Source organism: Borostomias antarcticus (assembly GCF_949987555.1).
Source record: "Borostomias antarcticus genome assembly, chromosome: 4".
NCBI lineage: Eukaryota > Metazoa > Chordata > Actinopteri > Stomiiformes > Stomiidae > Borostomias > Borostomias antarcticus.
The window spans coordinates 28,330,790-28,355,363 of NC_140237.1; the positions used below are offsets into that span (position 1 = coordinate 28,330,790).

Here is a 24,574-nt window from a genome sequence, read left to right on the forward strand (position 1 = left end):
AATGAGGGTTCGAGGTTTCCTCTACTGCAGGGGTTCACCCCCAGGGGTGGCAACCGCACTGCTCACATGTGATGTATACACAATACGACTGGAAGCCTCACACTATTCAAATTGTTATTTTGAATGGAATAATGTTTAAATAATATGCCTGCGACAGGAGATACATTCATCAATTTCAGACATTCCGGAATGTATTCAGAATGTTAACAGTTAAACGACACAGTCTAATACTAATTCACACTCAGGCAAATTCCACACTCATGAATCACAGAGATTCAAGAGGAGGTACAAGGGAACTGGCTTTGTATTCTTGGTGCTTTTGGTCCTTTCCACAATGACACTCACTGTGATTAGAGACTCAGACCACATGATGGCAGCAGACATGAATCTCAACACAAACCTCAATCTTTTAACTGATTATTCTAACCTATAGTGTGAATACAAACACATGACTTCATGGACCCTGGGTCACCGCTGCTCGACCTTAGAAAACTAGGTTGACACTGAGCAGCAACAGCAGGTTCACACAATCACACAGCCTCTTGGCACTTTGCAAACTTAATTTCTGGCATTAAGCACTTGGGGGAGTTGCTGTGCTTGTTAAAAGCTGTCTGTCTGTATACAACACAACCCCACACATTCTATTAATATAGCTACTGAACTGACACCGTCTCTCGCTGTCTCTGAAATAACGAAGAGTGAGTGTCACTCACTGCTGCACCTCACACGAGCCGACATCAAGCAGAATGGCTAAGAGCTTTATCCTGCGATTGACATGAGCAGAGGCTCCGTTACACATGCATATTACCAAACAGCAACTCCTGAATGCTCACTTCAAACTTCTCCCACAATGCCACGGGAGACAGGTGAACGCTGATGGGCTGTGAGAAGGTTTGGTTCTGACTGCTAAGAATACGCCAGTGCTTTGGTAGAAAGAACATGCCACGGTATTGTACCGATTACTGTGTTCCCTCTAACCATATGTATATCGCTATGGTGTATAATGTGGCATACTGATCTCGGGCACCCTCCATGAAAAAAGGTCCCATCTATAAGTAGAGAGTAAAATGAATGAATAGGGAATGAGGAATGGCTTGGGGCTGGGAATAACGGTCACTATCATGGTGGTGATTCAGTTACTACCATATAGGTGGAGTAGGTCTAGTCTATGTGAGGCCCCGCAATGGTAATACAAATAAAAAGATCAAAGATGAGGTCACGATCGAGGTTAGAGGTAGAGCTATAGGTTCTCTCACACATACAGGTCAAACAGGTCAATCACTCAAACTATGGCTTTAATGCACTTCAATCTCTCAAGTATCCAGCAGGTGGTACTATGCTGCACCTGTATTATAGCATGAGCAGGAAACATAAAAGAGTGGTTATCTGATGGAGTGGTGCCAGCCAGTCAGACGGGTTAGGGTTAGGTTTTGGGTTAGGGTTAGATGGACAGGGTGCCAGTCTTTCACCAAGAACAAGCCTTGGTTTGTTTGTTGACCTGTTCAAGCAAAATGTAATAAAGTAAATCATGTCCAGAGATAATGTTCAATCTTTAATTCGTTATGATAATGTAATGGTGTGTTCAACGGGTGTGGTAGATAACCAGGCCATGATCAGGTCTGCAATGAGGATTTTACTGTTGTTGGTTGATGATATTGCTGTGGCCTTTTCCTGGTATGCACTGCATGACATACATGTCATCAATCAAACACGTGCTTATGCTGAGAGTGTAAAGGTTGACAAATCGGTGCTGTAACTTATCATTACTGAAGGCTATAGCTGCATGAAGTAGGCTAGGTGCCGTCTATTGCATGCCTATACAGAAGCCATGCCACGTTTCAATAACTACAGTACCTAAGACGTCATAACACTAAACACTAACACAGCAAAATCCATATATTTTTTGCTGGTTTTAGAAAATCAGAATTCAGAACATTCTAGAGGAACAAAATACTGGAAAATAGATGCTTATGCTCGCTGCTTTGGGCATTAGTAGCCTACTAATGATACCTGCCTTTGCCGCTCCGGGCCAAGTTATTATTCTTATAGGGTCATGCATTAATGCATACACCTCATTTACATATCTCCAATACAGGAAGAACATATTTTGACATATTCCCCTTTTTCACACTTTTTTGTCTTGGTGTAAATAATACTCATAATTTATCATTCAAAATCAATAATGTTTTTTTTAATCAGTTCAAGTTATCAGTATCAGTAGCCTATTTAAATAAATCAATATATTTTCATTAAGCAAAATCTGTAAGACTATATAAACAATCATTGCTCTGAAATGTGTAACATAGTCTTTTTCTGTTCATTTTCTGTACCGAATATGTGATAACTGAATATCATTCTCTCCAGTTTATTTTGTGGGGTATGAGTGTATTTACCAATGCATTTACCTGCTAACTGATGGTCAAGACAAGAGGAACAGATATCAGGTCTATTCCATTTACGCAGTATGCAGATCTTCAACTTGACCTACTTCTCATTCTCACATCAGACACTCCGCTAAAATCCATAAATTAAGGAAATTAACTGATGGGGCCTGGGGCAACTTTGTAAGCTATTTAAATCTTTAAATTTACAACATCCCTGCATACTTCATGTAATTGAACTAACTCCGGGGTTGTTACTTTAATGAGAAAAAAATCCGGTCTCCCCTCCGGTTTGTAGCGAATCCTGGAGACAACAAATGTGCCCGGGGCGAGTTTCTGCCCTGCAAGGGGCCCTCAAGGCGTCTCTGATGTGTGTCTAACTCTGAGATGAAGTTAGAATAGAGCCAGGCCTGAGTATCATCTATTCGTTCTAAATCGTTCTCTTTGTCAGTAGAAAATGAAATATTAAACACTACCAGGAAACAAACTTTAGGATTTCAGCAGTCCATAATACTGGGATAAAGAGACACAGCACTCAAATTCACTTGTTATAATTTCTTTCCTTTTTGACCAATAATAATTTCACACACTGGTTGGCGCCAAACATCCAAAAACAGCATCTCAGCGGTGTAGGAAGCTACAGTCTGGATCCGGACGGGGGTGCAGTAATTACCGGGCTCAATGCAACATCCATTATTCACAGTTATTTACACGCAAATAAACAAACATGCAAATAAATTAATAATCACCTAGCCAGCCTACGTGAGCACCTGCACAGGAGGAAAGAAGAACACTTTGATTCTAATTTTACACCTAATTCAGAGTGATGCAACACTGATTTGGGCTACATATTTCTGAGCATATTATCGTTTTGTGTAGCCTAACGAAATTAATATTAAACCAGAATGTAGATCTCAGTGCATCTTTGTGGTAAAAATCTAGAAGCAGTGCTCCAGTCTGTCTGTGTTTGCATGGGAACTCTACTCGGCGGACATCTCCTTCTCGCCGTGTGCTATAATTGAAATGGCGCGTTTAGCTGGAGGCATGTTGTGAGGGCGCTTTTTGCAATAGCAGAATACATGTCGATAGACGTCATTTGGTTTTAATGGCCTACAGGAAATTTGGCATTACAAGTCGAGACATTATGGGAGAGAGGACGGGAAAAAAATTGGCGCATGAAAAGTATTAAAATAGCCTACATCTGCGTTTTCAACATATTTTATTTTATTGACAGTTTATCAACAAGTCTGCATGCGCCTTAATAACTAATAGGAAGCGCGCCCTTCTTGACTTATTTAGCTGGTCTGGGGAATGGAAATGTATGCCTTGCTGGAAATGCCTTGGGAAATATTACAACAGACGAAATGACAATGATTAAAATCTGCCTTTTTTCCTGCTTTAAATCTACTGAGCGACGTGACACTTGCCTGATACTGAACAGCATTTATACTATAGCCAACCCCCTGAAAACAAGAACTTTTAACCATTAAGTGGACTTGCCTATTTTTACTTTAAAGGCAAAAATATAACATAATGCTTAAATATCTATGTAGCCACAATTTTTGGGAACAGAGAGTAGCCTATCAGGTTTTTGTAAAATCACCCGGGCTGGAGTGGAGTTGAGCTAATTGTAGCCTAATCCTTGCCCCAGAGGCGTTTGGGCAGCCCGGAGCAAGAATTCTTTTTTAGCTCTGCTCTGTTATTTAGAGACGGATTATTGGCTTTCTTCTTCTCATAACAGAGCGGCAGTTTCATTTAAGCAAAAAGGCAGTCAAGAAGCTGAAATACGAAGCAGGATTTCAACGACGCACATGTAAAGTGCATAGCCTACAAATAACAGCAGAAAAGGGGAAGGAGATCATCTATGTTCAAGGTAAGAACGCCGCTTGCTTCCTGTGCGCCTTTGTAGAAAGAGCTCGGTGTGAACAAGTCAAGCCAACACTTGCTATAGACCTTTAAAGACACAGCGACCCTTTTCAATCAATAAACATAAAGCTAGATTCTCGTGTTTTTATCAATTTGTGGATTTTATTCAGTGTTTCGTTTGAAGAGAGCGGGTTCGACTTGAGGAATGCTTGGGTGGCACTAGTTCTACGAAACTCGGGGCATTTGAAAGGGGGACGCAGACATCAGCTGGGACTGATTGAAACTGGCACGGATCCCTTGGACTCCTACGATGTTTGAAACGGTATGACACAATTCATATTAAAATGTAATCATTTCAAGTAGCATTCGCATGATATAGCAGGCTACGCAGTCTGCTAAGCATTGCAATGCTAGATATTCGCCCAATAACTTTTATCAGAAGCGATGTTCTGTCCAGGAGGACAGCACATACATGTTTTATTCAGGGGGCGCTCATCACGTTTTAGCTAATAGGCTATTCTTGTGAAATCAAACGTAGCCTATATGGATCAAACGTAGGCTATATGGATCAAAATTTCACGTTGGTAGATCTGAGTGAGGCGCCATATTGTACAATTGGTAGTAGGCTACTCCGTGGGCATCGATGTAGCCACGCTGGGAGGGCAAAAGTATTGAAACAATGTAGCAGTGCACTGTCTTCGACTCTTTAACTCATATTCACTGCGACAATTATTAGAGTAGAGTAGTTGGATTTGAACCTGTCGTTTGTGTGTGTGTGTGTGAGAGAGAGAGAGAGAGAGAGAGAGAGAGAGAGGGGGGGGGAGAGGAGAGAGAGGGAGAGAGAGTGTGAGATAGTAAGATACGGTGATAGGTGGAGAGAGAAAGCTGGATAGAGAGAGAGAGAGAGAGAGAGAGAGAGAGTTCATATCTGATTATGTTCCCTCAACATTATCAGTGTTGGTTACCGTGGCCCATGGCTATATGAAGAGGTGGGATAGCCTCAAACACTCCAAACTTCTTGAGTCTTTTGAAGTCTTTCTTTCTCTGGGATCTGAAATGTATCATTCAGCTTGCGTATTAAGTGAACAGTATTCCTGAAGGCTTCGAGAGGCGGGCAACACCCTGGAAAATTCTGTAGTCTCTCACACTTGGTGCCCCAGGCTGTGAGCGATAGAGCACCTCGCTCGGAGCAAGGGCTGATCTGAATGGAGTCTTAACGACCGCCGCTGGTTTACCTTTTATGGTTAAAATAACAGCTTTTCAAATGAACGTCTGCGTGGAGGAACAAGTCCATGAAATACCTTTCAAGTTATAATAATTTCGTTTGTTCCACCGACAGGAAACACAGGGCTATTTTGGGTTTCGAGCTAACGTCTTCGATGCTTAAATATTTTCATACCGCCAGCTTTCTCCCAATGAGTCCGGTAAGTTTGTTACTTATTTTGTTAGAAGTAACGTTAGTAGCCTAAATTGCATTTCAGATTATAACGCACTTAAAGCATGTGGCGCATCTTGCGCCTTTTCTTCTAATATTTTTTAACAACATTGAATATATTTTTATAGCAACTCCACTGGACAAACTAATAATACTAATATATTATTTTCAATTACTAAAGTCTTGACACGGTTGCCATCGTTAATCAGCCTCAGAGCTGCAGCCAGATTGAACACAGTGATCTGACCGGGCGAGCGGATTCACCGTGACCCCTGGAGCGTGCTGTGGCTCGCTGTTTGGAAGTGTGTGTATGTGGGGGGGCGGTCTAACCGGTGATGGTCCAGCGTCAAACCTTGTATTGACTAGTTAACCTGTAGACTGCTATTCTGGGTTATAAAGTTTCACAAAGGCCACCAATCAGCTGAACATTTTGACATGCACATTAGGCTACATGCTGCTGTTAGGATTTTTTTTATTCTGCTTTGGAATCATGTCTGTTACTTGTGCATCGATATTTTTGTTGCCACAATATACACGTGTAAGGCTTCACATGATAACACTGTCTTTCAAATCTGCCATGGAAGTCAGGCAATGGGGGTGCGTGTATTTTGATTGGTTTGGTACAAAGTTGCAGAATGCCCTGGGTTCGTGCTCCCAGATTGGTGGTTGGTGTGTCTGGGCATATCACGTCTAACACATAACACGACCTTTAATTACAATATTGCAGTTAGTTTTCCCCGCCTGCAGGCTGACACCCAGTATTCCTATCTCTGGGTCCCTAATAAGCATCCTTCTATCCTTCCCCCCGGCGGTGAATGAAAAGATGCAAACATACTTAATTAGAGCGGTAGCAATAATTTGTAAGCTAAATATGCGACCAGACAGACATAGAAGTGATCCGATAAGGGTGCAGGAGCTGATTGAGGATATGCTATATACAGTAGGCTAGATTAATTTATTTCCATGGCTTTTCCTTTTACTTGTTTCCAGGAAGGAAGAAGCATGTCGCGCCTGTCTCTGACCCGGTCGCCGGTCTCTCCGTTGGCCTCACAAGGCATCCCTCTACCGGCTCAACTGACTAAGGCGAACGCCCCGGTTCATATCGACGTCGGCGGACACATGTACACCAGCAGTCTGGCTACTCTCACCAAATACCCAGACTCAAGGTAAGGCTATATCAAGTCTTCAACTCTCAATTAACGGTGCTTTTCTCATTTATTAACCAAATGACAAGCGTGCCAATGTTTTAAGTCAGAGGATTGCACCTCGATGGCTTTTCTGTTTAAGTTTTAAATGGGAATTAATGAATTCATGATTATCAATTAATGATTGATGTTAAATTCCAGCCTATTTTAAGATACAATCATCAATCCTGTCCAATGAATAGACTATTCAAAAAGTTAGCTATCCATAATTTGTTTGTTTGCTACTATTTGAGACAGAATCTTAGATGGCGAAATATGATGATGACGATTAGCCTACGTTTGTTGACACTCACTTGGTATTAGCTGACAACATCATCCACTGGACTGATGCTACAGGTTGATTTCCTCGACTCTTGCTAGTTTATTGGAGATTAAGTCATACTGTAGTGACAGTACTGACATGCAGTACCTAGTAACACAACTGTTAACATCTGTAGCAGTTATAGCCACACGTAACCATTGGCTATTAGGCTACTGCTGTACAACCACAGTATTACACTATTATTACCCTATTATTACACTACTATTACACTGTAGTTACCACATCTTCTGTGCTCCCTTATGCTTGTTCTGCTATAGCTGAATAATGCACAGTATATCCTCTAGTTGTGTGCTCACCAGAGGAGTGACTGAGAGTCTTGTAAGCCAAGGTAAACATATATTAGTTTGTCGGAAAGTCTGGGAGAATGGTTACAGTGAAGTCTGCCTCCCCATAAGCCCATGATATTCACACAGAGCTGACAGGAAATCACTGGCAACTGTCTCTGTTTTCCTTATTCATAACTGACATGATTTATCATGTCATGAGAAAATCACTATGCGTTTAACCCGCAATTGTTAAGCATTGTTTATTCTTGCTATATTATATGGCCGTGTCTTGTTTAAGGGATTGGGCTCCAAGTCAGGACCAGACATAAAAATGTCTATACTGTTTGGATTGGACCTTTTGATCTTGCTAGTTAAACTATCCAAGTGATTCGTACCAGATTTGTTTTTTAAGTAGGCTATAGGCCTACATTAGAATTTTTCACTAAATCAATTTCAGGTATTCAAATGCTTGAAGCCCTTCAAGACGCTCAAAACACAGTCTTGCTTTATGGCTGCTTTATTTCTCTGCTTTATTTTCATAGTGTTAGTCAGCTTTTATACACCACCCCTTCAGTCTACCTCAGATAATGAAGTTACACTGTACAAAGAGGGTACTGTATAAGTACTGGACATATACACCGGACGGCCTTTGAGGCATGCAAATGAAGCATGCTGTGTTGAGCTCAGACATAGTATATTTCCAGTAAGAGTAATGACAGGATACCAATGTGGATGTTGGAGCTTTCTGTCTCTCTCTCTCTCTCGCTCTCTCTCTCTCTCTCTCTCTCTCTCTCCCTCCCTCCTCCTCCGTGTACAGTACGCCTGAGGGGTGCACTTTCCTCTGGAGCCAGTGGAGGAGGAGTCCTTTTGTGTGAATTAGTATAATGGCTGACAGAAAGCAAAACAGTTACACTCATTGCAAAAGCCAGAGTAGAGCCAGTGTTCTTCCAGAGGTTATCGGCTGGACTAGCTTCATCGGGTGTACTAGCTGCCCACATCGCCCTGCGACCTGACAGTTGAGAACAAGGTTAAAGAATTTTAAGTTGATGATTGCTTTTAATAGATAGCTCCCTTAATAATGCAATGCTTGAAAAGAAACTTAGTCTAGTAACTAATGTCTGGGTATTCATCTTCCTCTGCGAGGGACAGGGGTCATGAAACTTTGATGTGCGCCCTGCTCTGTGTAGTTCATAGTTCAGTTCAACAGAGGCGGACGAGGAAATAGGGGGAAAATTCTCATCAGACGAGGATAGAGTTTTGGAATGACCTCTTTCCTGGTGGTCTGTCTTTCATTGGCTGTGAGGTAAACATACTACAGGCCTTAACGCCAAAGTAGTCAATGAACCACTATCAAACCCAAGTCTTAGTTTTCACGCATAAACATGATCTACTGTATCTAATACGTTTCAAAAGAAGAAACCAGAGAGTTTTCATTCTTTGCTTTTCTCTCCACTGAGACGGCAGTCTTTGTACAGAGCTTGCATACGTACAGTACTGCCCTGGCGGTTGGGTTTGATCAGTTAATCTGAACACTCTCCCTGGGTGTTTGTTTTCACTGACAGATGTTAGACGTCCTGTGATCAACACGGGCGTTCATCGGGAGAGTCCATTTGAGACGGCCCAGGCTCCTCTTCCCATAGTGGAGGGTGGAGGAGAGCTGGGGCAGCCCCCGGACCCGCCCACACCGCTGGGTGTGGGGCTTAGCTCTGAGCTGCTAGGTGCTATTGAGCGGCTCAGTCTGACATGTGTGGCTCTATGAGCTTCCTATACACCCCCCCAGTACTGCTGGGATGTGGAGATCAGAGACTCTCCTGTCCTTCAGAACTCCCCCTCCCTCCCTCTCTATCTCATCTCTCTCTCTCTCTCTCTCTCTCTCTCTCTCTCCATCTCTTTCTCCCCTTCTCTCTGAGCCAGGTAGGCAGGATAGCGCGGAGGCTCCCCACCTGTCCGACATGACAGAAACAGAGCAGGGGCGCTGGTGCCTTTCTCTCAGGGGCCCAGGGCCCCCGACCGGTGATTTACCAAAAGGAAACACTGAGACCGAGGGAGATCCAGAAATGGAGGAGAGAGGGAAGAAAAGAAAGAAAAGAAAAACAGGCAGCATTTTAATTGCTTTTTTTAAAAAAAAAGTGGAGATGAAAAACAGAGTTAGCCCCGGGGGGTATGGTGAAATTCTAGCTGGAAGAATTGCAAGACCATATGAGAAAGGAACACCTCGGGCACAACAGGGAGATGAGTATTGGTTTTTTATAAAGCATTTTGCATCGATTTCCAGAAAGAAAGGGAATAAGAGAGAGAGAAAGAGGGGGGAACGATGGAGAGAAAGAGAGGGAGGCAGAGAAGAAGAAGAAGAAGGAGGGAGAGAGAGAGAGAGAGGGCATCTTTGAACTGGTCCTCCATCCAGTTCACTGTCAAAGGAAAGACGGGACAAATTCCACATGATAGGATTGACTCTGCACCTGACGAAGCCTTTGATACAGACTGTGCTTTTCAAGACTGTGCTTTACACAGTAGGGAAAGTAATGGGGAGTCAGTGCAATTGGTCTCAGAGTTTTAGACTTAGGTGAGTGCAGCTGTGTGTGCTTTGAGATTCCAGTTGTGACTCTCATCCCAGTGTCTTGTAATTGCAGTTGACCATCGCTAGGCTAACGCTTCCTGGTGTGTGTTGGACTTTCTTGTGCTTTTCTCAGTGGCATAACAGTTGACCTAAAATCAGTTGCCACGATTAAAGAGCGGATTATGTCAAAATGATGACAGCAGTGAGTCTGACAAAAGCCGTCTGGGAATCTGCATCTATGTGCAGTGAAATTATTCCAGAGTTGTTCTCTACAACCCCCTCTACAAATACATAGCTATATCATAAATAGATAGTTATATCATATTCATAGGTTGTATAAATGTGTGAAATGTCAACCTAATAATATCCATTGACCAACGCACAGTGTCGGTGTAAAATACAGTACAGAACTACACTAGTGGTGGAGAAAGGCGCAAGATTGGACAACATCACCAGAGATGAGAGAAATTAATATCTGTCCAACCGTATCTCCAGGCATCGTGCAGGCATGCTAGGATGAAAGCTAACCGATTATAGCAATTTCCAGTCTTATCCCTGATGAGGCCCTGTAGCCAGATCTTCAGACGAGTGCCTCCCTCACTCAGCACACCCCTGAGAGGTCACCCATGGAAGCCTGGCAACAGGTGGCAATACATTATCAACTCCTCTACTGATGTTGTGCATTCTAATGGGAAAACACAACCACACCACACATTTGGTTATTTGAGAGAAATGTCAATTTTGGACTCTGAAATGTTAAGGGTGAACCTTCGGAGATCCTGGCATGAATAATCATTAAATATTATTGTGTGTTTGAATCTCTTAGAATAGAATAGAATAGAATAGAATAGAATAGAATAGAATGGAAAATAATAGAATGGAACGTTTATTCTCCATGTGTAACAAGTACAGGTACATTGGAGTTCTTGTCATCGCTTGTCCTTACAGTATTGTATCTGTGCTAATCACTTCCTCATTCCAGTCCTAGGTACTCAGCTACATATTTAAATGTTCCCAAACTGGCAATTTACTATCCGTTGTCTAGCAGTATCATCCTCATCTACTTATCCCATCCGATCATGGATGACTATGTCTGTCCATGATGTAGACAGTGCACTTGATAAAACTCAAAGATAAAACTCAGCTCATGTAAATGTTCTCCCATCAAAGGAGAGTGTGTAGAATGCCCTGTCGGTTGCCACAGTGAAAACATCATTCCCCCGAGTTCAGACTTGTTACCCTGCAGAGGCTGGAGCACCTCGTTCAGATTTCATTCCTGGACGCTCATTCCTGTTGGGCGTACATCGTTTGAGACGCGCGTGTTATTCCTGTCACTGACAGATGTAGTAATACAAGTGTGGAACTGAACCCGTGCCATTCATTCCTGTAAGCACCTCCGTAGAACGTGCGAGACCGCGTGTCAGGTTTAATCTCCCGGCAGAAGGGGACTCTTCAAACAGGTCTGGAGCCGAACTGCGGAAAAATGTGCCTTAAGCCTCTTGTTTCAACCCAGGACGCTAATACATGTCAGGCTTAGCGCAAAGAAAATTGAAATGTAAATGGAGGGTAATTGTTTCATGCATTTGAAGGCAGCCGGCCTCATTCCATTATGTGTGTGCGTGTTGTTTCAATTTCCAGAATCAGCCGCCTGTTTAATGGCACCGAGCCCATCGTGTTGGACAGCTTGAAGCAGCACTACTTCATCGATCGGGACGGGGAAATATTCCGCTACATCCTTAGCTTCCTCCGGACCAGCAAACTGCTCCTTCCAGACGACTTCAAGGTACATATGGATTCTTTCCTCCCTGAAGCACTATATTAAATGTCTGCTGTATCTACTCACACGGGAGGAGACACACACCTTGATGAAACTCCAGATAAAACTCAGCCTAATGTTTTCTCAGCGTATGGGAAAACAGAGTATGTAGATTTGCCATGTTCATCGCCACAATGAAAACCTCAATTCCCATCAGTCAACAGCTTCTTAATAACGGTGCCAGTTTTTTGGAGGGGTTCAGAAAACCATCACAACACGACGAAGACTAAAGCATTGCGCGCTCTTCTCAGTGTGCAGGGGGCAGAGGGGTGGGAGGCCCTGGCTAAACAGAGCACAGCCCAGCGATGTGTGCCAAGGCCCCAGAGCGGTTGTTTTCTCACTGAAAGGGAGTTCTGTGGAGGTGAACTCAGGCGAGGTCGGTCAGCGGAGGCCCCCCTGTTCTGTTCTGCTCCCAGAGCTCCTCCCTGACAGGCAGCTCCTCCCTGACATACAGCTCCTCCCTGACAAGCAGCTCCTCCCTGACAGGCAGCTCCTCCCTGACAGGCAGCTCCTCCCTGACATACAGCTCCTCCCTGACATGCAGCTCCTCCCTGACATGCAGCTCCTCCCTGACAAGCAGCTCCTCCCTGACATACAGCTCCTCCCTGACAAGCAGCTCCTCCCTGACAGGCAGCTCCTCCCTGACAGGCAGCTCCTCCCTGACATACAGCTCCTCCCTGACAGGCAGCTCCTCCCTGACAGGCAGCTCCTCCCTGTCTCCCAGTGACGGGCCGGCTGGCGGCGGGGAGGTAGGGGGGCTCAGGGGCCGTTTGAGGAACCAGGGTTTGAGAGGGCAGGTAAATACGTATAAATATCTGGACTCTCTCTCTCACACACACACACACACACACACACACACACACACACACACACACATATGCAGACACAACGATTCTCACACACTTCTGTCAATGCTCTATCTGGGCCACTGGAGCTGCTTTGGTCCATATTAGAGCTCTGTGGCTGCACACACCTGGCTCCTGTCTCAGCCTGCGCATGAGGACACACACACACACACACACACATAGTACATGTACTGTACATACAGTTCTAACACAACCACACAATCATCCTTAGAAACACTGCAAAGATATATTGTATTAAAATACTAATGGTGGATTCCTACCACATCCTATTCACTTGATGAAAAACATACGCTTCATGTGAAACTGTTACACATTGAGGAGCTTTGACATTGTGATTCCTTTTGGTCCACCTGGATTCCCTTTAGTTCATGCTATTGTACCTAAACCTGCATGTCTTTCCCCTGTGGGCTCGGACTAGTACATCTCTCTTCTCTCTCTCTCTCTCTCTCTCTCTCTCTCTCTCTCTCTCTCTCTCTCTCTCTCTCTCTCTCTCTCTCTGTGGGAGGGAAGCAGGAGAGACAGAAGCCCCTGGCACGCTCTGGGGAGAGGGGGGTGGGGGCAGGGCACAGCGATCCTCACATAACCTGAACTACAGCACTGACATGAAATCATCCCATTTTCAGACCAAACCATTTCTGGAGTGACTTCTGATCCGGCCTGGTTCTCGTCCACCCCGTCCTTGACTGTCCAATCCAGGGGGTTTGGGGAGGGGGGGGGGGGGGGATTTGGGGGGACATGGAGTGCATCAAAGCAGCATTGTCTCCAGTCCAATACTCTTCCCTAGCATGAACCCCCGTGTTCATCTGCATACCTTTCAATTTGCCTGAAGTCCGGGGGGGCGGGTGGGGCGTGGTGGGGGGGAGGGGGGTGGGCGGGATGCAAATAGTGCAAGGCGGAATTGAGCTTGTCCTTATCTGAGCACAATCAGGCCCCTCCGCTGCCCCCGGGGGCCACGCTGCCCTGCTGCCAGCCATGGCTCTGTGTGTTTTTCTAAATCAATGTGAAACTCGGAACAGAACAGAGGGGAGAGATTCAGCCGGAAAACTAATGTGCGTCCTTGATTACGCTCCCCCTTTAATACGTATCGTCGTCATCCAGACAACAATTAGCCGCCCGCGTTCGTCAGCTAGCGAAGCTCAAGTCAAAATTAGGCTGTGGTTTTTAAACGTTTTGAGGTTGTGTCGGCCATCTCTGTTGGACCTCATACTCCACTGAGAGCATTTTGAGCAGCTCTATAGCTCACTCTGTCGCTCTGTCACTCTGTCGCTCTGTCGGTCGGTGGTCGGTCGGTCCACAACAATGTCCGCCGATGTATTTGGTCTGGCTGCACCTGCGCTGCATCACAGCTATTGTGGATTTGCGCTTGTTAGCTATTGATTAGAACCATAAAGAAGTAGAACTATATCTTCTACTGGAAATCAAGGACTAAACTCCTTTGTTTGCTCGACTGGCCCTCCGCCGTGTGGATGACAGGATCCCGACACATGAAACCTCCAGGGCCTGTTGGGTTTGCCAGCCGTCTTCCATTCTGTCGTGTATAGGAAGCGACCGTGGGTCTTTCTCTGTCTGCTCTCTCTCTCTGTCACTCCCTCCACCTCTCTCTCTCTCTCTCTCTCTCTCTCTCTCTCTGTCTCCCTCCCTCCCTTCTTCCCTGAGCCTTGCCGGCGGGCGATGAGGTCGGATCATTATTTCAGAGCTCAGCCAGGGTTGTCTGGACAGAGGATTGTGGGATGAGGAGGGGGAGGGGGGTAGCCTCAGAGAGCCAGTAGCAGCCGGCCGCCATGACAGAGTTGTGGGGGTCCGTCTCCCTCTCCTCGCCTCTCCTCTCCAGTGCTGAGGCTCACTCTGTTCTCTGCCTGGGCGCAGGAGGACTGGAGTGCCTGGCAGACAGACCCCTGTTAAAAACATATCCATCCATGGCTTCCACCAACCTGTGAAGGATGAGGACTTACACTTTGATAGCCAGAGCAGCCTGGAGGGGCATGGGTCTCTGTACGCAGAGAGAGAGGGAGAGAGAGGGAGAGAGAGAGGGAGAGCAGAGTGATAGGAAGAGAGCGAGGGGGAGAGAGAGACGGAGAGAGAGAAGCAAGGAAAAAAGCAGCCCACCCACCCCTTCGCCTTCTGTATTCTTAAATATTAAAACGTCTGCTTAAGAAGAGTTCCCAGCCGGAGTCGGTTTTGGGAGTCACCCCACCCCCCCCTCTCTTTCTCCGAGGGGTGGGGAGGACGTGAACGAGGAGTTAAAGAAGCCAGAGTTTTCGTTTCGGGGGGTATTCGGGGGGGGGGGGTTATTGGGTCCAGGCTATGTCTTGCGTTCTGGGCCCAGGCTATGTCTTGCATTCCCTTCACCGAGGCAGTGTTAATGAACATGCTGTTTGCGCCTTGCCCCCCTGTTTCCGTACCCAGCGGAGAAGTGGCGCGGGCTGGGAGCAGCAGCTCAACCCCAGAACCCCCAGCACCCAAAGCCAGCGATGATGCAGTCACACTGAAACCGACTCGCACTTCTCCAGAATAGAAACTCCAAACTCAAGTCCATTAAGACTTCATACTCTACTTTTCTTTGAATTTGAGTCTTTTATCAAACGAGTGATCTGTCAGCGTTTTTTTGAGATCCTTGGTACAGTACTTAATACAGACCAAAATGGCGGGGAGGATATGGCGAGTTATGAGTGTCATAGCATGGGGAAAACACTGAGTGCCTCTGTGCCGGAAATGCTCAAAGGAAGTCAGAGTGCATTGCCAGATAACCAAATTCCATTCTGTCGTAATACAATCAAAAACATCTATGACCAAAGGGACATTCATGTTTGACAATGAAAAGCTGCTATATGAATGGGGCCCCTCCTCCTTCTCATAATCCTCACTGTAAACAACGAATCAGGAACTATTAAGATCACACATTGTTTGACAAACAGATTTACAATGTTCAGGCAACATCAACACAATTTAATCTGGTTGTAATGAGCGTTCAGCATCATCCCACGAGTCACATTACCATAAAATCCCCCTCTATGCAAGGAATAAATTAAACCATGTCGGTATATGCTTATACTGTAGGATCGTCTTCCATGTTCACTTACACGTATATTCTGCTCACCTCCTCTCTGCTACTGATAGCTAGCCTCCTCCTCCTCCCCCTCCTCCTCCTCCTCCTCCTCTTCGTGGTATGTTCTATGGTAGCGTTGAACGATGGTGCCATCTGGTCTTGTGGGAAATTAGAGGCAAGAGCGTAGGGGCAAATGGCCCCCAGCAAGCCCCTGCCCAGGGGGCTGGAGAGGCAGGCAATCTGCTGCAGACTGTCTGCAGACAGGAATGCGCCGTCCCCACATCACTGGAGCCCTGCTAGCGACGGCCTCCGTGGGGCTGGGCTCAGCGAGACGTGCTAACGGCTAACGCAGCCCTGCCAACCGCTACCGGGGCCTGGGAGAACACCGCACGCCGCGCAGCGTAGCGCCGGGCGGCCATTGTTATCCGAGCTCTCTGAGGCCGAGCTGAGGCGTAGCGCTGTCGTCTGGGAGATGCAGACAGATGACAGGCCTTTGTTGGGAAGGGTTTTTCTTTATGAGGGCAGATGGATTCATTCGCCATGGCTTTCATTCGCACGCGTGTGTTAGATGTGTGTATATGTTGAATGACGCGTGTGTTAGATGTGTGTATATGATGAATGATGTGTGTGTTAGATGTGTGTATATGTTGAATGACGTGTGTATATGATGAATGATGTGTGTATTAGATGTGTGTATATGATGAATGATGTGTGTATTAGATGTGTGCATGTTGAATGACGTGTATTAGATGTGTGTATATGTTAAATGACGTGTGTATTAGATGTGTATATGTTGAATGACGCGTGTAGTAGATGTGTGTATATGATGAATAATGTGTGTATTAGATGTGTATATGTTGAATGGCGTGTGTATTAGATGTGTGTGTGTTGAATGGGGTGTGTATTAGTTGTGTATATGTTGAATGGCGTGTGTATTAGATGTGTGTGTGTGTGTGTGTTGAATGCGGCATGTAGCCTAAGTTACACAACAGATCAACCAATCAGGGATGGTGCAGGTAAACAAAGAAAAAGAGCACTGATGTTAATTTATTGTGTGTGTGTCTGTCCCTACGTGTGTGTGCGTGTGTCTGTCTGTCCCTGTGTGCATGTCTGTCTGTCCCTGCTCGTGTGTGTGCCTGTGTGTGTGTGTGTGTGTGTGTGTGTGTGTGTGTGTGTGTGTGTACCCCCCCCCCCATCCAGGACTTCCACCTGCTGTACGAGGAGGCCAGGTACTACCAGCTGACGCCCATGATCAAGGAGCTGGAGCGCTGGAAGCAGGACCGGGAGCAGCGGCGTCTGGCCCAGCCGTGCGACTGCCTGGTGGTGCGCGTCACGCCCGACCTGGGCGAGAGGATCGCGCTGAGCGGCGAGAAGGTCCTCATCGAGGAGATCTTCCCCGAGACCGGAGACGTCATGTGCAACTCGGTCAACGCCGGCTGGAACCAGGACCCCACGCACGTCATCCGCTTCCCCCTCAACGGCTACTGCAGGCTCAACTCTGTCCAGGTGAGCGGGCGCGCGCGCGCGCGCGTGTGTGTGGTGGATCAGTGAGTGGCGTTTCCTGATATGCTTCAAAGGACTCATCGAAAGCCTCCTGTGCTCCTTCCTGTTGCCCTCGATCTTGGAGCTGGTTGTTTTTGCTCCAAATCCATTCTTCCACTTCATACAGAGGCACGCATGATTTACACCCTACCATCATAACTCAGCGTGTAATGGCCACTCTGATGTGGTGGGCGGGGATTGGTCATAGATTTCGTAGAGATGGCGGCTGTGAGTTTGTCGGAGCCAGAGAGCGCTTCCTCCTCGCTCAGGAGGAACAGTCTCTCACCTCTGGCGCCGAACGAGAGGAACATGGCAGCCTCGCGCCGCAGCTGTCTGTGTGGCGACACCTCAGACCTGGCCACGCTGCGGGCCCCGCACAGAGGGGGGCGTGTCTCTCTCCTTCCCTCTCCTCTCTCTCTCTCTCTCTCTCTCTCTCTCACTCTCTCTCCCTCTCCCTCTCTCCCTCCCTCTCCCTCGTTCTTTCCCTCTCTCTCTCCCTCTCTCTCTTACTTTCTGTCACTCTCTCTCCCTCTCCTGCTCTCTCTCTCTCTCCCTCCCTTCCTCTCTCTCCCTCCCTCCCTTCCTCTCTCTCTCTTACTCCTTTTTAAGACACAGTTCTCTCTCTCCCTCCTCTCCTGACACCCAGCATGGACACGTCTTTATCAGCTGAGCTCTGACACCTCCACCTCCTTCCTGTCAATGTGAGAGACCACCTCCAGGGAGGAGAGGAGAGGAGAGGAGAGGAGAGGAGAGGAGAGGAGAGGAGAGGAGAGGAGAGGAGAGGAGAGGAGAGGAGAGGAGAGGAGAGGAGAGGAGAGGAGAGGAGAGGAGAGGAGAGGAGAGCGAAGGCAGCACAAAGCGCTGTCTCGTCTGCTGCGGCCATGTTTTCTTGTGCCCGTCTCAAAAAAAGAAAGAAATATGAAAAAGAGGACTAGAGAAGGGGGGGGGGGAAATGATATGCATAATTTACTCTTTACTCCTTTTTAAGACACAGCTTCTCTTTTAAAAAAGACTCCAATATAACATGGCCCAGGGCCATTGAAATACACGTATTGCATTTTTTAATACCATACTTACAATTTCTCAAACAGCCTAAACCGGTTTATACTTCTTTTATAGATTTTTAAATGGCTTGCAATATAATTAATTGGCCGCATCAACTAACACAACATTTTCCCGCTGTGTTTACCAGCGTGTCTGGTCCCCGTGTTGCGTGCTCTCGGTCCGTCCCCCCTCACCTCCTGCAGGTCCCTAGACCTGTCCCACAGGACGAGGTCCCGGCAGGGAAATAAGCCGCGTTGTTCGGCGTGTGAATGACCTGGTGCTCTCAGAAAGGGGAGCCGGCCTCTCTTCTCCAGGGTTTCCTGTCTGGGAAGTTCTTGCTAATGAATGAGGAAGACAGAGGCTGTAAAGGGCTTTTGTCCGGGACTGTGCCCTTTGCCCGGATGAGGTGGCGATGGACTCTTTTTTTTTTTTCGGCTGGCCCCTTTAAGACACACACACATTCACACGTACAGTGCGCATATGTGCATATTCAGGCACACAACCACACACACACATACACGCACACACAACCACACACTTACACACTCAAACGCACACACACACACACAACCACACACTCACACACGTACACACTCAAACACACACAACCACACACACACAAACACACACGTACACACTCAAACACACACAACCACACACACACACACTCAAACACACACACACACACACACACACACTGCAGTGCGGGGTCCTAGCTGATGTAGGTGAGGGGAGAGGGAGCAGCAGCACATGGGCGTGTTTTTCTGTGTAAGCGGAGCTTTTTCTAAACAACTTACTCATCCTGTCCTCTCTCATTGTTGCGTGAAGGTATGAGAAGGTTGTGGGAATAATCCTCGTCTTACCCGCCAGACAATGTGCCTGTGATCTGATTACTGTCGGACCGCCACCCTGGGGAACACGGTCACACCCTGCCCTGGGAGGAAGAAAGAGAGGGAAAGAAAGAGGGAGCAGGACCGATAGGAAGAGAGAGAGGGAGGGAGAGAGGATAGAGGGAAAGAGAGAGAGAGGTGGAGAGAGGGAGAGAGAGGGAGAGCAGGGCGATAGGAAGAGAGAGGGAGAGAGAGAGGGAGAGCAGGGCGATAGGAATAGAGAGGGAGAGAGAGAGATGGAGAGGGAGAGAGAGAGAGAGAGAGGGAGAGCAGGGCGATGGGAAGAGAGAGAGAGAGATTTTTCAGACTGCCCTGATTTTGGATGATTTGGACTCGCTGAAGAAACGGTTACCCCGCTCACCTCACAGCGTTACACAAAAGTGCAGTGTCGGGTGTAATGAATCACCGCACTGTGTGTAGGCTGCTTGAGAACTCATTTTATTCCTAGAAAGGAGCGTTGCCAATCCCGATGAGAGAGCTAACCAATAAACATATCCCACCTCCTGGTGAGCCGTTCCCCAAGCCATGTGAGGAATTTTTGGGGGGGGCGTAATTCAGACCACCTGTTCTGTGATGTAGCGCCAGGGGAGAGAACAGGGCGACCGCTTAAAGGGAGGGAAAACATTTAGCCAAAGAGCCACAGAGGTGCACACACAAACACACACACACACGCGCGAGCGCGCATACACACAGAGTCCCAGAGCAGGAGCCTGTCTCCCTGCCCAGTCCAGCCTGACCACACCATACATCAAGGTGATGGAGCACCCAGATCAGGCCACACGCAATCTGTCCTTCATCACCGTGACAACAGCCCCAGCAGAAGTCAGACAGAGAGAGCAAGAGAGGGAGAGAGAGCGAGAGAGAGAGAGAGAGAGAGAGAGAGAGACAGACAGAGAGAGAGAGAGGGGGAGAGAGACCCCTGTCCCCCTTGTTCCTGCTGTCTGCTCAGGGGACACTACACCACCCTGGCATGTCACACTCAACCCCAGTCTATCAATCTACCCTGGCAGGAGGGTGAGAGAATGTAGTTCACTATTGACACCACGTACTCTTGTTCCCAGAATGCATAGCAGAGCTGACAAACTCACTCCCGCACTCCCCTGAGTCTTTGATGTTCCTAACATGAACTCTGAGGCGATGTGCCGTCAATAATGAGAGAACATCTCCCCACTCAGAAAGTTTCTGGGGGGAACTTTGCCCCGACGAGGCAGCTGGCATGTCAAAATAGTGTGTTGTGCAGCTGTCAGGGTGGGTGTTTTGTAGATGCTTATGATAAGCGGATGAGATAAAGGGATCCTGCAGCTACAGTAGCGACGTGGCACGTTTAGCCATGTATAGTTAAACAAAGGGCCCCCCCCCTCTGTGCCAGCGCGATGGCTGATACCTGTCACTCAACACCCAGCCTCCGCCCAGACAACCACAGACACAGACTAGAGAACGCCGACCCCCAACCTCCGGAGAGGGGTTCGCGTGTGTGAGTGCGGGTGTGGGTGTGTGTGCGTACTCCGGTGGCGGCCATCAATATTACATCAGGCTCCGCCTCCAGCCGTGAGGCTCGTCCACTTTGATTCGCGCCGCCTGCGTTCAGATACAGAACGCCGGCAAGGTAGCGGAGCGAGCGAGCGAGCTCATCCCCATGGCAACCCCGGCTTGAGTGGCAGGCGGGCGGGATCTGTGCGTGGCGGCGCGGGAGGGCGAGCGTGTGACAGAGTCGCTCCCCTGTGAGAACAGAGTTGTAGAGCAGCGCTAGGAGTGTCTGGGACACCGGGGGGGACGAGGACAGCTTCTGATCCCGTCCTCAGCATCAAACGCACCGCCAGACAAGATGGGGGACGAGAAAAGTGACACTACTGTTGACGGAGAAACAGACAACTTAGTTTTAGGAAACCTCTTGAACTCTCAGCTGTGTCTTCTCTGGCGCAGGAAGAGCCTGGTCCTTCTGGGAACAAGACTGTTTACTGGCTTTGTCTTTCTCCATGCTCATTAGTACTCTAAGATCAATTATATGATTGATTGCCCAGGGACTGCGGGTGGAAATGAGCTGTTTTAGCTATAACCTTGTACAGTGCATCTCTCCCTATTCTATAGGGTAAGTGTCTACTGTACCTTGTCCCTGTCTTAAAAATAAATGAAAATCAATCAATCAAATCACACATTATTTGTATAGTGCATTTCATACACAGAGGCAACACAATGGGCTTTACAGACATAGATCCCACCCCTACATATTCCAGAGGGAAGCAAAAAAACTGTTCACCCATGGGCCGAATGTGAGCTGTAAAAATTCATCCCTGACCCCTGTCAATGAGACGATTGAGCAAGCTCATGGAAAATGTTTGTCTATCGGCTAAGAACATTTACAGAGCAATAAATGTGGGCTTAATACTTCATAAGAGACACGACTATTTATAATTAGAAACTATAGTCATTTTGCATGAGTGTATGCATCATTGACCTAAACAAATTCCTACAGTAGTACAGTATGTGTAAACTACCATGGCAATAAACTGATTCTGATTCTGACAACAGGTACTTGGACTCTTCATTATAAAACACGCAAGATGTAATCTAATACACCGCAACTATTAGTGCTCATGTCACAGCTAAGTACACAATGTGTATTTGTCATGTGAGATCCATTGTGTCCCTCGGCATGGCCTTAATATGCCCATAGAGCTCCATCGTGTTCTACTTAGCTGTGAGCAATGAGTTCAAGAGTACAAAGTCTGTCAACATGTTTATATGGACAGTTGTATATCATCGTAAATAACCTTCTAAACAGGGCTTATGATGCCAAATACCAAACTACTCCTTTAAGATGCCGTTCATTAATTATCAAAGTGTTTTGATAAAGAGGAGCTTTATTGATCACTCCGGTCTCCTGTGTGAGCAAAGAAACGCACTTGCCCGAATGACAAGAGTCCCACATATGTTAGTAAAACATGATTAGGGGGAAATGCAATGTGATGCAATGATCAAAGCACGGGGTGTAATATCATTTCCATAATCGTTAGCCTCTCCTCCGTCGTCTGGCGTTGGCGTTGGGAGCGTGTGATGCTTCGGCAGGTCTCTTAATTGGCTCTCCTCTTAAGCTCGCCATCAGCCGTCTGCCGCCTCTCTCTACGCAAATTACTGACTCTGTCATCGTCACACAGGCTGGGCAAAGTGTTGTGTGTGTGTGTGTATGTTTGTGTACACGCTATCGGTAGTAATCGAAGTGGGTCCCGACTGCCGGCAAAACAAAACGTCGCCCCACATTAAGTGTCTCTGTCGGGGGCAGGCGGGAGGGGGCGGGGGGTTACGAAGGCCATTTATAGTTCAGCCATATTTAACAAGTCGTGTGTGTGTGTGTGTGTGTGTGTGTGTGTGTGTGTGATATATGTGAATTCCTCAGCAGCCACCCCCCCCCTCCCCTCACACCACATTGGGGAGGGGGTTCTGCTACGCCTCAACCAGGGGGCCTAATTGCTCTGCTTCAGCCCTCCGCTGGGGCCACTACCCTCATAATTAGGGAGGCCACTCCCTGTGTGTGTGTGTGTGTGTGTGTGTGTGTGTGTGTGTGTGTGTGTGTGTGTGTGTGTGTGTGTGTGTGTGTGTGTGTGTGTGTGTGTGTGTGTCTATGGGCAATGGGAGGACTCATGTATTTCGCGTGAACTTGATATCTGGTGGTGGGGTTAGCCCTGAGCCAGGCCTTTCATATACACGCATCACACACTCTATTAAAGGGGAATAAGTAAATATACAGCTCCCCTCGCACTGGGATTTGGAGATACCTCCCCCAGGAGGGTCTACAGGAGATGAGGGGGGGAAGGCGATGGGAGCTGCATCCCTTCCTCTCACATCTTTCACTTTCTCTCCCCCTCCAGCTCTATCGCTCAGTCAGGGGGGCAGATCCATCCATCCATCTCTCTCTCTCTCTCTCTCTCTCTCTCTCTCACTCACTTTTTCTCTCTCTTGCTCTCTTTCTCTCTCTCTCGCTCTCACTTTCTCTCACTCTCTCACTCTCTCTCTCCTCCTTGTGCATTGTGCGTCCTGATTCCCCTCTCTCTCTCTCTCTCACTCTCTCACTCTCACTCTCACTCTCTCTCTCACTCTCTCTCTCTCTCTCTCTCTCTCTCTCTCACTCACTCACTCACTCACTCACTCACTCTCTCTCTCTCTCTCTCTCTCTCTCTCTCTCTCTCTCTCTCTACATCCCCTCCTCACCTCTGCCTCATTACTCAAATTAGGCTTTCTCCCCAGTCCACGCTGAACTCCAGTCAGACACCTCCATGTCCATTATACACCTGTCATTCCTGTGAGCCTTCAGATCAGATCACCTACCCCCCTACCCCCCCCCCCTTCCCAACACAACTGTCATGAATATTACAGCCAGTATGATATCAGACTGCCCTGTGGACACTCCTATAACCCCCTATGTGATCGGACGGCTAATGGCACATGCTATAGGGCGTGATGGATGAGGTGCAGGGTGATTGATGAAACGTGCAGAGGGCCGTTATTAACCCCTCGCGTGTGTCTCCCCCCACTCCATCCCCCCCCCCCCCCCTCCCCCGGCAGGTTCTGGAGCGTCTGTTCCAGAAGGGCTTCAGCGTGGCGGCGTCCTGCGGCGGCGGCGTGGACTCCTCCCAGTTCAGCGAGTACGTCCTGTGTCGCGAGGACAGGAGGAGTATGTCCATCAACACGCCCATCAGGATAAAACAGGAGCCGCTGGACTAGAGCACTCTGAGAGAGAGAGAGAGAGAGAGAGAGAGAGAGAGAGAGAGAGAGGGACTCACCGCGACGGGCTCGACCCCACGACCCCTCCGCTACAGAACAAACCCTAATGTTAACCCCTGACCCTCCTCCTTCAACCCACCCACCCCATCCGCCCCCGCCCCCCCCTCGTCCCTCACCTCCCTCAGCGCTCCGGAAAACAGCCCAGCAAGACACACCGAAGTATTAGCAGAGGCCTGTTAACGCTACCAGCTCTGCGGAACTCAGCTCTGAGGAGAATGTAGTATCTAAACGAAGAAAAACAAAAAGAAAAAAAGAAAGAAAGAACGAAAACGAAATACCTTCTCTTTTAATAACGCCCTAATAACGCCCAAAGAACACAGGAAGACGGACAAAAGACTGAGCGAAGCGGCCATCGCCGGCCTCTCTTCCCTCCCGCCGTGCGGCTCTTGTGAAAAGGTGTCCCGACCCCCACAGCGGGGGAGAGCACAGCCCCCCACCCCCCATCGCAGCGCCTGGCGGCGTCTCGTCCAGTCCCGTGTCCGTGTGAGGCCATGTGTTGTGTCCGCCAGTGTGGCTGAGCAGGGGGCCGGCCTCGTTCCCGGGAGGCTGGGGGGCTCGC

At 47.7% G+C, this 24,574-nt stretch overlaps 1 protein-coding gene across 1 annotated transcript; it reads left to right on the forward strand.

Annotated features, from left to right (window-relative positions):
- Positions 1-4,557: 4,557 nt before the first annotated feature.
- kctd15b (potassium channel tetramerization domain containing 15b) lies at positions 4,558-23,955 on the forward strand (the record flags this gene model as incomplete). The annotated part of the gene is made up of 5 exons (XM_084437114.1): positions 4,558-4,569; positions 6,673-6,848; positions 11,671-11,815; positions 16,961-17,266; positions 23,797-23,955. The coding sequence occupies 5 exons, from the start codon at positions 4,558-4,560 to the stop codon at positions 23,953-23,955; spliced, it is 798 nt and encodes a 265-aa protein (XP_084293240.1).
- Between the last annotated feature and the right edge of the window lie 619 nt (positions 23,956-24,574).